This window comes from Plasmodium cynomolgi, chromosome 11, assembly GCF_000321355.1.
Source record: "Plasmodium cynomolgi strain B DNA, chromosome 11, whole genome shotgun sequence".
NCBI lineage: Eukaryota > Apicomplexa > Aconoidasida > Haemosporida > Plasmodiidae > Plasmodium > Plasmodium cynomolgi.
In genome coordinates this window covers 268,715-282,844 of record NC_020404.1, presented here as the reverse complement: position 1 = coordinate 282,844, position 14,130 = coordinate 268,715, and the positions used below count along the sequence as shown (strand labels likewise).

The 14,130-nt window shown below is 42.3% G+C and overlaps 3 protein-coding genes across 3 annotated transcripts; 2 read left to right on the top strand and 1 right to left on the bottom strand.

Moving 5' to 3' along the window:
• Nucleotides 1-286: 286 nt before the first annotated feature.
• Nucleotides 287-2,742, top strand: PCYB_111660 (hypothetical protein; the record flags this gene model as incomplete). The annotated part of the gene is made up of 1 exon (XM_004223044.1): nt 287-2,742. A coding segment is annotated over one exon (2,454 nt), but the record flags the coding sequence as incomplete, so codon positions are not given.
• A 1,425-nt stretch (nt 2,743-4,167) lies between these two features.
• Nucleotides 4,168-6,729, top strand: PCYB_111650 (hypothetical protein; the record flags this gene model as incomplete). The annotated part of the gene is made up of 1 exon (XM_004223043.1): nt 4,168-6,729. A coding segment is annotated over one exon (2,562 nt), but the record flags the coding sequence as incomplete, so codon positions are not given.
• A 1,215-nt stretch (nt 6,730-7,944) lies between these two features.
• Nucleotides 7,945-13,569, bottom strand: PCYB_111640 (hypothetical protein; the record flags this gene model as incomplete). The annotated part of the gene is made up of 2 exons (XM_004223042.1): nt 7,945-11,255; nt 11,289-13,569. The coding sequence occupies 2 exons, from the start codon at nt 13,567-13,569 to the stop codon at nt 7,945-7,947; spliced, it is 5,592 nt and encodes a 1,863-aa protein (XP_004223090.1).
• Between the last annotated feature and the right edge of the window lie 561 nt (nt 13,570-14,130).

Here is a 14,130-nt window from a genome sequence, read left to right as displayed (position 1 = left end):
ACATGGGACAACGGCAAAAGGTACATTAATGGACACACGAAGAGAAAAAAAAAAAGTGGCATTGTACATATTGGAAAAAGTGGCATTTTACATACTGAAAAAAGTGGCAAGTAATTTGGTCGAAAAAGTTGCAGGTTGCTGCCCTGAGCACGTAGCACATGAGCAAAAGTGCAGACCACCATGGAAAACAGAGAGTGCGAAATACGAATTTTGAACGGCACGAGCTGCACATTTTACAGGTACATGCATTCAGTAAAACATGGAGTCTGGTTAGTGAACCCCCCAGAGTGTTTAAAAATTAAGGGAGAAGAAAAGTGCATCGCAAAGTTTACCAAAACGATGGGCAACTTTTACGGCATTGTACAATACTGTGTAGTGATAAATAACGAAGAGTATATTTTGAACGCCCGTTTTGACATCCCCCTTCTGGGAGATAACACAGCTTCGGCTGTCCTAGGAATGAACATAAAAAATGATAAGGCACAAATGCTTTCCCAGCAGAATTACTTCATAGTTAAACACAGTTTCGACAATACGTATAATAGCAAATTCTATATAAGCATTTTGGAGACGGAGGAAGGGAAGAGATTTATCGAATATCACAAGAAGAAATTAAAAAAAGGCTTGCTCAGAATTTTAAACATAAGAATTCTAGAGGAGAAGGAGAAGTTAAAGTATGACAGAAGTGTGAATAACTGGGCCAGAAAAAATGAAGGCAGCCACAATAACAATTACGCTAATGAGGAGGATAGTGTGTTGAGGGATAGGCTGATTTATAGTTCCTACCGAAATGAAGACATAATGGAAAATTTGCCTTTAAGTTTTATAGTCAATATTAAAAATTACGAATGGAAGAAACGGCTGAGAAAGGCACACAAATCGCTGTATATTTTGATTATCAATTTTACCAGGCAAACATTAACCCTATCGGATAGTAAAGGATCCAGATCGTCCATTCTGACGGAAGGAAATTGGGTAGAGTTACCAAGTGAGAAAATCTCCCCCATGCGATGCACTGAATTTGGTTGTAACAGTGATGGGATGTTTTCTAGCATCAACGGATTTTGTAAATACAATTTTATGAATGAGTCCTGCTATTTGAATATCTTTTGGGATATCAACAGTGTGAATTCGAAGATCAAATGTAACATTAAGAACACTACCAAGTATACTATAATTAAGAATGTGGAAATATTTAACGAATGCACCGCTGTGTTTCACATTTTGGAATACTATTATTACCCTCCAATAAAAATTTTGGAATGTAAAGCCTTGACGAATAATATTATTAACAAGTACGGCATCACGAAGGAGAATGTGGATGCCAATTTGAGTGTCATTTACCAATGTAGCATAAATGTGATTCGCCAATTCTGTCAGTATCTTCAAAATAATGCATCGTACGAGAATAACTCGAATGAGGATTTTATCAACCCGGGGGACTTCAGAAAGGTGATGTCTGACGATGTGTACGGGTGCGATGATGACGATTTGAGAAGCCATGGAGGGGTGGGCTCGAACTTCACGAATTTGACAAGTTTGACAAGCTTGACAAATTTTACGAATTTTGGAAAGCTTGGCAACCTCGGAAGCCTTGGAAGCCTGGTTCCGTCCCCGCTGTCCAACTTCTCCAATATGAAGAGTTCCCTGTCGCTGTACTCCAACGCCGTCGAGGAGATGATGCACAACTCGCAGCACCTGGACAAGGCCAAAATTACGGACGATATCATAAACCTCAAGAATAACAAACGGATTTACAGCCTCGAGAAAAGCGGCAATGCTAGCGGCAATGTTAGCGGGAACGTGAGCGGGGACGTTAGCGGGGACGTTAGCGGCAACCTTGGTGGAATCGTTGGCCGAAACGCTAGCGGTAGAGCTAACTACTTAAGGAATGCCGATTTGCGGGCGAGCATAATGCAAGACAAGGGGTTCCATTTGCTAAAAAGGAGAAACGCCACCTCGAATAGCTTGTACATAAACCGGAGACATACATTCACAAATATTAACATCACCGCGGCGAGAGACTTCTTCTGCTACATGCACGGAAATAATTACTCCAATAATATCCCTATCAACTCCTACTTGTATATCTCCTGGAACATAGGAAATATTATTTACAGAAATTTGTACAACTCTAGTGAAAATATAATCATCAATGCCCACAGTCTGTTAAGCAGCCACAGCATAAATGATGATGTAATTCTGAAACTGAGAATTGATGATAATAACAGAAGGATCTATCCGTCCAATTTAATTCACTCTCTTCTCATGAATACACAAAGTAGTATATATATTAACAATGAGTATGTCTTACTAGATATTATTTTAAATATTTTCCACCTTTTGTCGACCCACTTGTCCCCCATCATAGAAAGGATTTTAGAAGCAGAGTATGGGAACAAATGGCTAGTTGATAGTAAAATTCCCAAAAGTAACATTTGGGAGAAATCCAAAGGAAAAAACGAATTAGACATCGAAGGAATTATCCATATTATTACTACCTACTGGATTGATGTTTTTGAAAAGAAAATTAAAAATATGGAAATTTTGGATAACCTACAGAAGGCATCAATCTTTTGGGCCAATCAAGAGATTGATCAGTTCGACCAAGAATTTGTGAAGAAGCTGATTGAGAGCTCCTCTCTCTTGCTGAAGGTTTTTGGCGATTACAGCACGGCCAAGAGTATTGAGAAGCTGTACTACAACAAGTACTCCATTTTTAATGACATCTGCGTGGAATGACGTGCTGCGCGGAAGCCCCAGTGAAGGGGTGGTGAAGGGGTGGTGAAGCGGTGACGATGCGATGGCGATGGGGTGACGATGCGATGGCGATGGGGTGACGATGCGATGACGATGGGGTGGTGATGCGGTGACGATCCTATGGCCATCTCATTTCGTGTGTCCCGTGCGTACCATGAGTGGCCTCTTCGCTAACCGCATCGACACCGCATCGCCACCGCTTCACCACCGCATGCACTCACCTTTCTAAAATGATGAGCCATTTTTAAAATGCCGCCCCACCCTCGAGCTTCTATTTTTTTTGTGTGAACATTTGCCCCAAATGGATAATTAAAAAAGTGTTGCCATTGTTTTATTCTGTTTCTCGTGGTGTGGCGTCGCTTTGCTTCACCCTGTTGTGCTTCGCTCTGCTCTGCTTCTCTCTGCTCTGCTTTGCCCTGCTCTGCTTTATTTTTTTTTTCTGTTATGTGTCACCTTGTTTATTTCCCCCCCCTCCCCTGTTCTCCTTTTTTTGTTTTCACTCGTGTACGCAACAGTGTGTATCGACTTCATGATGAAAAAGAACCTGAACAAGTCAGGTAAAGAATAATCGAATAATCAGGTTATTAAAAATTGCGTTAAAATGGAGAAGCCGTGTACGAGCGGAACAAATGGGAAGAACCTGGTGGGGCGTGGAGAGCGTACCCTTTGATGGTTAAAACGGGGGAAAATGACGGAAGGCACTTAACTTTTGGTGTGAATCCAAATGTGTAAAAATGGAACTAAGCAAAATTAGGTGACGCACGGGTGGTTAATTTATTTGTGTAATGGCGCCAGTATCAGAGGATCTTTCGACTGCTCTCAGCCGAGGGAGGGTGTAACCAAGCGATTGTTTTAATGGAAAAAATTGGTGAGCTCCTAACCGTTTTGCTAGTCTTTGAGGTTGTCACTCATCCCCGCTAGGAGTGACTCCCATACTGATTGTGCAACTGGCAAGGGGAACACAAAAAGGACGCTTCTTTTTTTTTTTTGAAGCGTCGATTACTGCTTAGTTGGTGTGTCTTCACATGGGAGTAAAGGAAACGACTTTTCCGAACAGGTTGGGAAAGCCTGAGGAGGGTGAATTTCTCCTGTGCACATGTAACACACTTGTAATGGTTGAGTGTCCCCCCTCCCAAAAAAAAAGGGGGAGGCATAAACAGAGCCTTTTTCCATTCGCCCTTTTTTCCATCTTCCGTTCCGTTCTTCACTCCCATTTGGTTAGCCTTCTTAGCAGGATCAGTGAACCATTCGCACACACTCATTATTTCACACTTTTTCGAATTTTCCATTTTGAGAGAAACATAGTTGGGGTGAATTTTCAAAATTGGTTAACCACCCTGGGAGAGTAAGGCTCGCCAAGTGAAATATATTTTTTTTTTTTTTTTTTCTAGAGAAAGTATACTAAAAATGCGTGTTTTCAAATTTGTTAGTCTTGTACTACTGCCTCTTTTCAAAGCGAGGCACGGCTGTGCAGATGTGACCCTTGAAGGGGAGTTCGAGTCTAAACTTGGTTACGATGGCGAGCAAATAGTTTATAGTAAAAAACACTTTAAAGGCAGCATTTATGCATTTGCACCTGTTAAGGGAAAGTGTGCAATAAGCGTTCAGGCAAGCACAGATGGAGTGGAATGGGAAAATAATAGTAACATAGAAGTGAAGGATGGGGTTGCCAGGGCAACTATTTTTTCTGTGTTTACAACAGATGATGAGATCATCGTGATTTTTAGATGTTCTAACATATACTACATTGCAAAGATGGGGGGAGAAAAATTATGGAAAAATATAAAACAAGTAACTTTTTCTGACTTCCCTGTGGATGCAATTCCGGCGGTGTACTCCGGGTCTTACTTACTTATGAACAGCGAGTATGAGAAGTTCATTTTGGTATGCGCGAGGGAGGACCCAAATGGGATCAAACGCGGCAGTGACGGTGAGGTGAAGGCGGTCCCCTTTTCAGAACTGCAGCTGTTGGGTAGGTGCAAATTTTCGTTCGACGAGGGGAATACATGGAGGGAGGGAGTAACTAGGATGTACAGCGATGAGTTGAGCAGTGATGAGTTGAGCAGTGATGATTTGCGCAGTGATGATTTGCGCAGTGATGAGTTGAGCCGCGATGACGCGTGGGAGAGCGTTAAAGAGGTGAATATCTCAGCGGAGGAAGACGTAAAGTTGGAGGAGGGCCAAGCCACGGAGGAATCCCAACAAGGAGCGTCCCCTGGCCATGCTATCCACTTAAGTCTAACTCAAATGGGAGGAAAGGTAGCCATAAAAGCTGTAAATGCTCACAATGGCAGCAACTCCACCAAGACAGTGATACTCGTGTGCAACAGTCTGTACAAAAACGACCTCTACTGTGACAAGATGAAGTTACAAATTAACGAACAGTACGTTTTGCACACATACGAAGTGGTGAATGGTTACCATATGGCCGTTTTGCGTGAAAAAAATGGGACCCACTTGGTACCTTCATTTGTTTACAACTCGAGCGAAACGTTTGAGCCGATTCTTCAGTACAAGAATGAGAACCACGGGGAAGGCAAAAGTGATGTAGGAGCAGGAAGCTTCTTGGACAAAACAGCATACGAATTTGTTTTGGCCAAAGGAGAGATGGTATACCTATTTTGCTACACAGTAGGTGAAAAAACCAAAGTGATAAAAATAAACACCCCAAAGAGGAAACCAGGGTGTGAAGTACTCCCAAATGGGGAAACCAACAAGGGGTACTCTCACACTTTTTCAATTCAGAATATGCAAAATTATCGCATTTGTAAAATGCTCACATCAGAGCTTGAAACGACGGATGATGGCTTATTCAAAATGTTCTACGTAACCTTGCCCAAAGGGGTGTCCCTAAATAGTGACTGCTTTACATTTTCGTTTAGTAAGGAGCTGAAGGGGGAATACCACACGACTGTGGTGAGGAAGGCCAACGATGGAAATGCCACTCACGAAGGGGAAGTCCAGTTTTACTTCCCATTGTACTACTCCAAATTTTTGTACAATTATAAAAAAACCTACTGCACGTTAAGCAATGGACTTAAAGTAGCTGTCGAGTTTGATTATATTAGAAATATCCTGGACTTAAATTATGCTGACGAAAATGATGTCATCAAAATTACGAGTAATGACAATGTCGTGCATGCTAAGAGGAGATATGTGCAGGAAAAAGGAGGAGATGTATTTCCAAGAGGAACTTACATAAACGCTTATCTACCCTTTGAGAAAGAATATGTCATTTCTAATTTTGTTCCGGAGGGTGTAAATCAGAGTAGCACTATTATACTTCCCCATGGGTCGGTTAGGAAGCTACATTTTGTACAAGGGGGTGAAGTACTACCGTATGATGGTATCGATTTGTTGAATGTCTCACCTAATTATAAAAAATTGACAAAAAATGAGATGAACAGAAAAACTATAGATGTCATAGTTTCCAACTTCAAAAGTGATGAAAAAATTATCGGATTGGTTTGCCCTGTTAGTTCACAGGATGAAGGGCTGACTTGTTTCGATAAGGTATACCTACAGAAGGGGGTTCTCCATAATATTGAATTTGTGTTTGGCAGTAATGACATTTTTGTGATCCCCCAGAGGAGACTACTCAGGCCAGGTGGGAAGGAGGCCATGGAGTCTCTGCTATATTTAAACAAACGAAACGTAGACAAACTGAAGAAGGAAAAACATATTATTCATTTTTTCTGTGAATGTAAAGGGGGGGAGGACACAGAATCGGTGCGCGTAAATTATTACGTCTCGGCGCATTACGACTCTGAGTTTGTTAAGGCTCAAGTGGGAAAAACGGGGGGGAGCGCTTTCATTAATGGGCACATTGTGGCGCAAAGAGGGGAAGCGGGAAAAGTGGGTACGCTGGAGAAGATGAACCAGACAGCCGACTCGATCAGCTCTGACGCGGACTTTAACCAGGAGGAGGATGTTCGCATGTTAGGGCAGAATATTCTGCTTAGCATGCTAGGTGATGGTAACTCAAAGGGGCATCCCCACGGTGCAAGTGCTAACGTATTGAACACCGTTATTTGCACCTTTTTGGTACTTTTACTGTTGGCCTTTTTGCATGTAGGGTGGTTAAGTCAGAAGGGGTCTTAGTGCATTTCGACGATGAGTGCAGTGAAGTCATAACGGTGCGTACCACTCGTTTGACACTCGTGATGAAGTCGCCTTTGTGTTAATCGTCACCTCGGATGCACTTCACCACTGGGTATACCCTAATCGCGTTAGACCCATTCATCGCCCCGCCCCTCAAACTTGATAGGAATTCTAAGGGGGTCTTTTTTCTGCATGCTGTTTTGGTGTGCATTCTCCGTCGTGTCCATCCCAACGATGTGCACTTGTGTTGCATGAAACGAAGTTGCATTAAGCGCAGTTGCATTAAGCGCCAATATTGAACAAGCGCGTACACCTCTTTTTTTTAAAACGCCGGATGGTTCAAAATTCTGGACTAACATTTGTTTATTCTTATTTAAACATATGACAAATTTCGAAAAGAGAAGCATTCGAGTGGATAGACATGCGAAGTTCTCATTTTAAACGTTTGTGATTTATTTAAAAAAAAAAAAAACACAAATTTTATGTTAATTTGGGTTAATGTACCTATGTTCATACGCGTTTTTTTGAAAAAAGTGGTGCACAAAAAAAAAAAGGGGAAAAAGGGGAAAAAGGCGGGCCAAGCTATTTACGAATGGGGTAGACCAAACGCGGGGGGGAGGGGTCATATATGCAAATGGAGCCATATGGGACAACGTGAATCGGGCGCGTGTATTCACATGTGCGGACGTACGTTTGGCGTGTTCACATGAGCGTACATACGTTTGGAGTGTTCACATGAGCGTACATACGTTTGGAGCGTGCACATGTCCATACACGCGTTTTTTTCGCCTGCTCGCGATGATTTAAAATTTTAATAAGAAGCGTTTTGTGGGCTGCATCCACCCGGCATGGACAAGTTGGTGCCGTGCGGTGGTCCACACAGTAAGCGGTAGATCATTCGAAAAGGGCACCCGCGACATATCCGCCATAACATAATGTACGTACCTACGCGCAGGTGTGAAAACGTGCGCTTCAGGAGCTCCTGGAGCAGCCTCTTCAGAATAATGTGAAGCAACCGCGTGACCACCTCTGCATGGCGGCTTCTCCGATTTGCACTTGGTCGTTCCACCGAAAAAGGAGTTACTACCTCGAAAAGATGGTGTTGCCCTTGTTAGATGGGCTGAAAACTGAGGGATAGTTCGACGAGCTGTTCTGCTGGAATCGGTTAACATTGCTGCTGTTGCCGCTGCTATTGCCAATGTTGGTGCCACCCATGATGCCTGCATTATGGTTGACCAACCCGAAGTTGCCGGGGTTGTTGCTGTTGCTGTTAAACGTGGACAAGGATCCTTTGTTCTGATTTAGAGAAGAATAGGTACTTTTCTGGAACAAGCTGTTGGACATACTCGACGGCGATGTCATTCCAGGTTTGTTATTGGCGAGAAAACTGTTACCTGCATTTTGAAACAAATTATTGTCATATGTCGTAAGGGTACTTATTCCTTTATTTTCGTTTGAAAACATGAAAGAGGATTTATTGTGGTTAGGTAGGAAAGAGTTATTACTGTTGTTGGTGGGAGTGTTATTTCCGGTCATCAATCCTACAGATGATCTAAACTGGTTGTTATTTTGTGCACTGAGCAGACTGTTCGCAGCGTTTCTATTGCTGCTATTATTATAGGACAAACTATTAGCGTTAGTACCGTAGGCTAAGTTGCTTCCAAACATGCTTCCCATGGGTGTGTTGTTAGTACTTGTGTTATTAAACACGTTGCTATTTTTATTGCTTGAATCTGCGTGGAACATACTGGTGTTACTGCTGCTTGAGAGGCTATTCGCACCTGCAGAAAAGATGCTGCTTTTGGAGGTGCCGTTATTCTGGAAGTAGTTCCCATACTTATTGGCGGAAAGGGAATTGTCCATTCTGTTGCTGCTGTTGATGTTGCTTCGGTTGATGTTGCTGCTGCTGCTGCTAGTGAGGTTGTTAAAATTGGTGTTCCCAGGAAGGGCTGACATTTGGCCACCATACATACCACCCCTATTGAAGAGGTTTCCACTTTGGTTGGCATGGCTTGCGTTCATTCCTCCAGAGATCATGCCGGACGTGCCAAAGCTTTGCTTGCCTCCAAATGCATAGGAGCTAGTGTTTACACCCGTCGAGGTGTTGCCCATAGAAGTGTTCGAAAAAAAAGTGCTACTATTCGTCGCCGTACTCATCATGTCCTTATTTGCTGAAAAGAAATTACTACTCGTTATTTGATTCCTGCTGGTTGATTGAGCAGATGAAAACATGCTATCTTTCAACTGCGAGCCACTCCCACTGGTGAAGTTTTTTCCGAAGGGCGTGCCACTATTGTTATTGTTACTTGAGAACATGTTCGTGTTAGACTGATTGTTAGGCGAGAAGAACATGTTGCTACTGTTGTTACTTAGGGTGTTGATGCCCATGCTGGTCGCTGTGCTGGGGCCACTGTTGAATACGTTACTTGAGCCGATTTGCCCACTTTTCGTGAATTGCGAGTTCGACATATTTGCGTTACTTGAGGAGAGGCCACCGAAAAGGGTGGAATTCGTGTTGGTGTTGGCGCTGCTGTTGCCCTGGTTAAACAGTCCCGTGTTGGCGCTCATCGTGTTGGTCGACATCCCTAGCGCACCGCTGCCACTGCTGCTGTTGAAGAAATTCCCCCTGCTCGCGCTTCCGCTGGTTCCAAACAGGTTGCTCGTCCCCCCGCCGGATTGATTACCGGGTTGACTACCGGGTTGATTACTGGCTGCATTATTTCCAAACATATTGCTGGGCACGTTCGGTTTGAAGTTACTTCCGAACATGCCTGTCGAACTGTTCGCAATGCTTCCAAACATGTTGGAGCTGCTTCCTAACTTGATCGCGTTACCACCAGTGGCCACCGAGTTGGCCTTTCCGAACATCCCACCAGAGGTGCCCCCAACAAAAGAGTTGCTTCTGTTTTGGTTAAATCCGCTCAGAGAACTGGCACTGTTCTGGTTAAACATGTTGCTCGCTCCTCCGCTGGAGGGGGCGTTCATCACGTTCGTTCCAAATGTGTTGCTCTGGTTGGAGGGGGTGCCAAGCTGGTTGGAGAGGCCGCCAAACTGGTTAGAGGGGGTACCAAACTGGTTGGAAGAGCCGCCAAACTGGTTGGAGAGGCTGCCAAACTGGTTGGAAGAGCCGCCAAACTGGTTTGTAAGGGCACCTGCCTGGTTCATGCCACTCGTGGTGGGGGCGGAGTTGAAACTTCCGAACATCCCACCCGGGGAAGAAGCACCACCGGGGAATACACTTCCGCTGCTCTGAGCAAACATCCCGTTAGCATTGTTACTGAGCGCGGAATTATTATTCATCATCATGCTGTTGTTAGCAAATGAAGGGGTGGACCCAAATTTGTTGGAAGCACCAAAGTTTGCCATTCCAAAGGAGGAGAGGGGACCATTACTGCTAATGTTAAAACTAAAAGTGTTGTTATTATGAAGGGGAGTATAATTTGCGTAATTGGGAACAGCCGAACTGGTGCTCATGTTAGTTATCGACTCGGGGATGTAGTGAAACAAATTGAAGGCATTGTTCGAGTCCACGGAGGAGAGGTGATCAAATTGGTTGTTCTCTAGGAGAGATTTAAAACAGGAATCTGAAGCCGTTTTCAAAGCTATCAAGTACTGATTTTCTTCATTCCATCGTTCGTACTGCTGATTAGGGTAGGAATTATTACCAACGTCTGAGAAATCGGGAAGGATAATTCTGGAGTAAGCTGACCTAAAGTCATACGAAGTGTCACTTTTGGTGAATTGTTCTTCTTGCCTATACAGCTTGACAATTTTTTCAACAAATAATGGAGAATTAAAACCAGGCACAGAACAATACTGCAGGAAATCTTTCTGGTGTTCGTCTGATAAAGGATCCAAAACAAAGGTAATAAAATGATGAACAAAATTGTCACTTAAACAAAAGTTAATAAAGAAAGGATGAATAATTGGTTTGTTTCGAGTAAAATTAATACAGTTGAAATATTTGGAGATCTTTTTGTTGTTATCATTAACAGATTTTATTATATAGGATGCTTTCGATTCTTCATTTAGGTAATTTTTTATTTGATTTTCCCCAATTCTTACAACCTTCATATTTTTCTTTGCAAACTTTTCATACATTTCGAAGAGTAGAATTACGTTACAATGGATGTTGCATTTGATACGATTTATGATTAGGCTCTGTTTATTTAACGTGTTGGTGATATGCTCCTTGTAGCTATTTGTATCATATGCGTTGTAAAGCATAGTCCTTCTTATGATATTTTGCATTTGATCTTTCTTCTCTAGTATCATTTCTTTTAATTCCTCTCTCAAGAGATTCATAATGAAGCAGGACTCATCATCTGTGTTGGTGAGAAAATTATAAACATTATCTATTGGCTGGAATCGCAGAATGTCCATAGTTTTCTCCTCTGAAAAGAGTTGTGAATAATCGGTGAGAGTACTATCCATATATTTTAGCAACCTGTTCACATTCTCTACAATGGTAAAATTATTCATATTATTCGTATTTATATTATGTATTTTTTTCAACTTAAAAGACATGTTATCCAATTTCAATACTCCCTTAATAAGTGTTTTACTTTTTTTCTCCAAATTTGTTATCATCGATTCATGTTGCACTGTTTCGAATTTAATACTTTCGAATTCTTTTTTATCTTCTATGAGATCTCTCCCCAATTCGTCTAAATCATTTTGGATATTCTCAATCCTTCTCAGTACATTTTTCATATCCTCTGTATCTTCTTGCGCTTTCTTGTTTAGCATCTCGAAGGAGTTTTTCCACTCCGGAACAACCTTATACACTTCGTGAAAATTTGGCGAGTCCTTTATGTAGCTCAAATTTTTACGTTCATATATGTTGTGCAGGTGGGGCACAATATTGATGATGTTCTTTGCACACAGATTTCGATGGGTGTAGTCACAAGTCCCATGGTATAATTTGAAAACGTTTTCATTTAACTCTATCATGTCGTGATTTAGGTAGTACATAAAATCGGTTCTTTCTCCCTCTGCGCCTTTGGCGCCGGCGGGGGTGCTGCTACCAGCGGGGATGCTACTACCAACGGGGGTACTACTACCAGCGGGGCTTTTTTGCGCACCGTTTAAGTTTCCCCTGCTGCTCTGTTGCTGCCCCCTTTCATTCTCCTCAGTGTTCGTTAATCCCTCACTTTTCGTCTTGCTCATAAGATATTCATTTTTTTTTTTCATGTACATTTTTTTCCGATCATCCAGGATGTTGTCTACATCGTCGTAGAGACTGTTGGTGCTTTCTTCTTCCTCTTCCTCTTCTTCCTCCGCCTTGTTCAATCCGCTTCTTCCCTTGTTTCTATCATCCAGTATGACAATTTGGGAAATTTTTTCCATATTGCTTAGAATATCCTCCGTATCATTTGTGCTTTTAATTTTCGGATGGCACATATTAATAGTGGACGACACAAGTTTTTTAAATTCGTAATTTTTTTTGTTTTGAAAATGTTTTTCCTTTTCCCTGTGTCTCTTTTTGGTGTCCTGTTCGCTCGGAATTGTGTTCATCCCGCGAGGGGAGGCAGCAATTTGTTTCTTCTTCTTATCCATCCTTTCCTCTTTATTCTGTGTCGTCGTTTTAACCGCTTCAGCATTTTGCACAATTTCGTCCTGGAATTTAATCCTCCTAGTTGCGCTTGCGCGTGGAGAGCCTGCACCTTTTTGGTTTTCCTCCTTATTGTGGATTTCTTTTTTATTCCGCTGATCGATAGTTGATTGGCCATCCTTCTTCGCGCTGTCCCCTTTAGGGGATGCCATGCTCGCGTTGTTGCTTCTCTTCGTGGCGAAGAAAATATCGTTGTCCCCCTCGGAGCCGCTTATGACGGAGTACAGGTCGTCTTCGTCGTCTTTTCCGTCTTTGCCTTCTTCGCCATCTTTGTCATCTTTGCCATCTTTGCCATCTTTGCATTCGTCTTCCTTGCACGAGGCATCGGAATTATCACCCTCGCGGTTATCACTACGGCCATCGGGAGGATCGCCCATACTGTCCTTCCCCTGCGGAGAACTCTCATTCCCGCAACTTGCACTTTTCGGTTGATCACTGTCCGCTTCCCCGTAACGCGCCACCTTCTCTACGGGTTCACTACTCTCGGAGGGTTTATTCCATTGGTCCCTCTGTGCTACGTGGCCATTCCTGTTGAAGGAAAATAGCCTCTTCCATTTGCTTTTCTTCCCCAAATTTGTTCCTGCCTTTTCGAAGGATTCCAAGAAATCATCGTTGTCTTCGTAACTATTGGTTTCCCCTCTGTTGAGAATTTTATTTACATACTTTTCCTTTTGATCTATATAAGTTGCATATTCCTCATCTGACATGGAGTCATCGGAATTGTTTTTAACATTACTTTGAGGATGATGAGGTGGGCTCGATTGGTTGGTCCCATTATTCACGGAGTTAAACTTTTCGTCCTCATCGGCACGGTTGGCATTTTCCTCCTCCTCCTCATCTTCGTCATCATAAAAATCGTTTCTGTAAATGGAGCTCACACATGAAGACTGGTCCGAGATGGTGACAAATCCTTCGTGTGACTGGTCATTCTCCTCGTGTGCATCAATCTTATCGTATTCTCCATTGGCGCGATTTATGTCCTCCCCCTTCGAGTTTGAAATGCTGTTCTTATTTTCTTTGGATTTTTTTTGATTTACGTAATTCTCATATTTATTCATACCAAAAAACTTTGCGCCATTGTCATCTACATCCATAGTTCGTTGTGTATTGCGTTACTTGGAAGGTAGGGACAGGGGGGTACGCGCAAAAAAAAAAAAAAAAAATAGTTTACTCACTCATTTGTATGAATTGTAAAGGGGGTTAAACAAATATATATCATGTGAGAAGAAGACTAGGGGAAGAGGAGTCACGTTATACAAATTTTGAAAACAAGTTGGGGTGGGGAGGGGAATTCAAAAAAGAACGCTACTTCTCGAAAGGAAGGAAGCATGTTAAACGATTGCGTGAAATCCCATTTTGTTCAGCCCCCCATTTGTGCATTTTGACTTAGCTTTCTCGCTTGCAGGGAAGTACATACTATGTATGTATGCAATTGTTCCCTCAGGTACATATATAGCATATCCTTTTTAAGTATGAAATATGCACAATTTTTTTTACATGTTTCTGCTTTGAGGGAGGAAACATGCTGCTGGAGAACATTCACCCCCGTAAAGCTTTCAAATAAGCATTCCTTCTTTTCATTAATCTGGATTTTGAAATGTTATGCGATATTGCCTTTTTTTTTTTTTTTTTTTTTTTTCCTTTTACGTACGTAT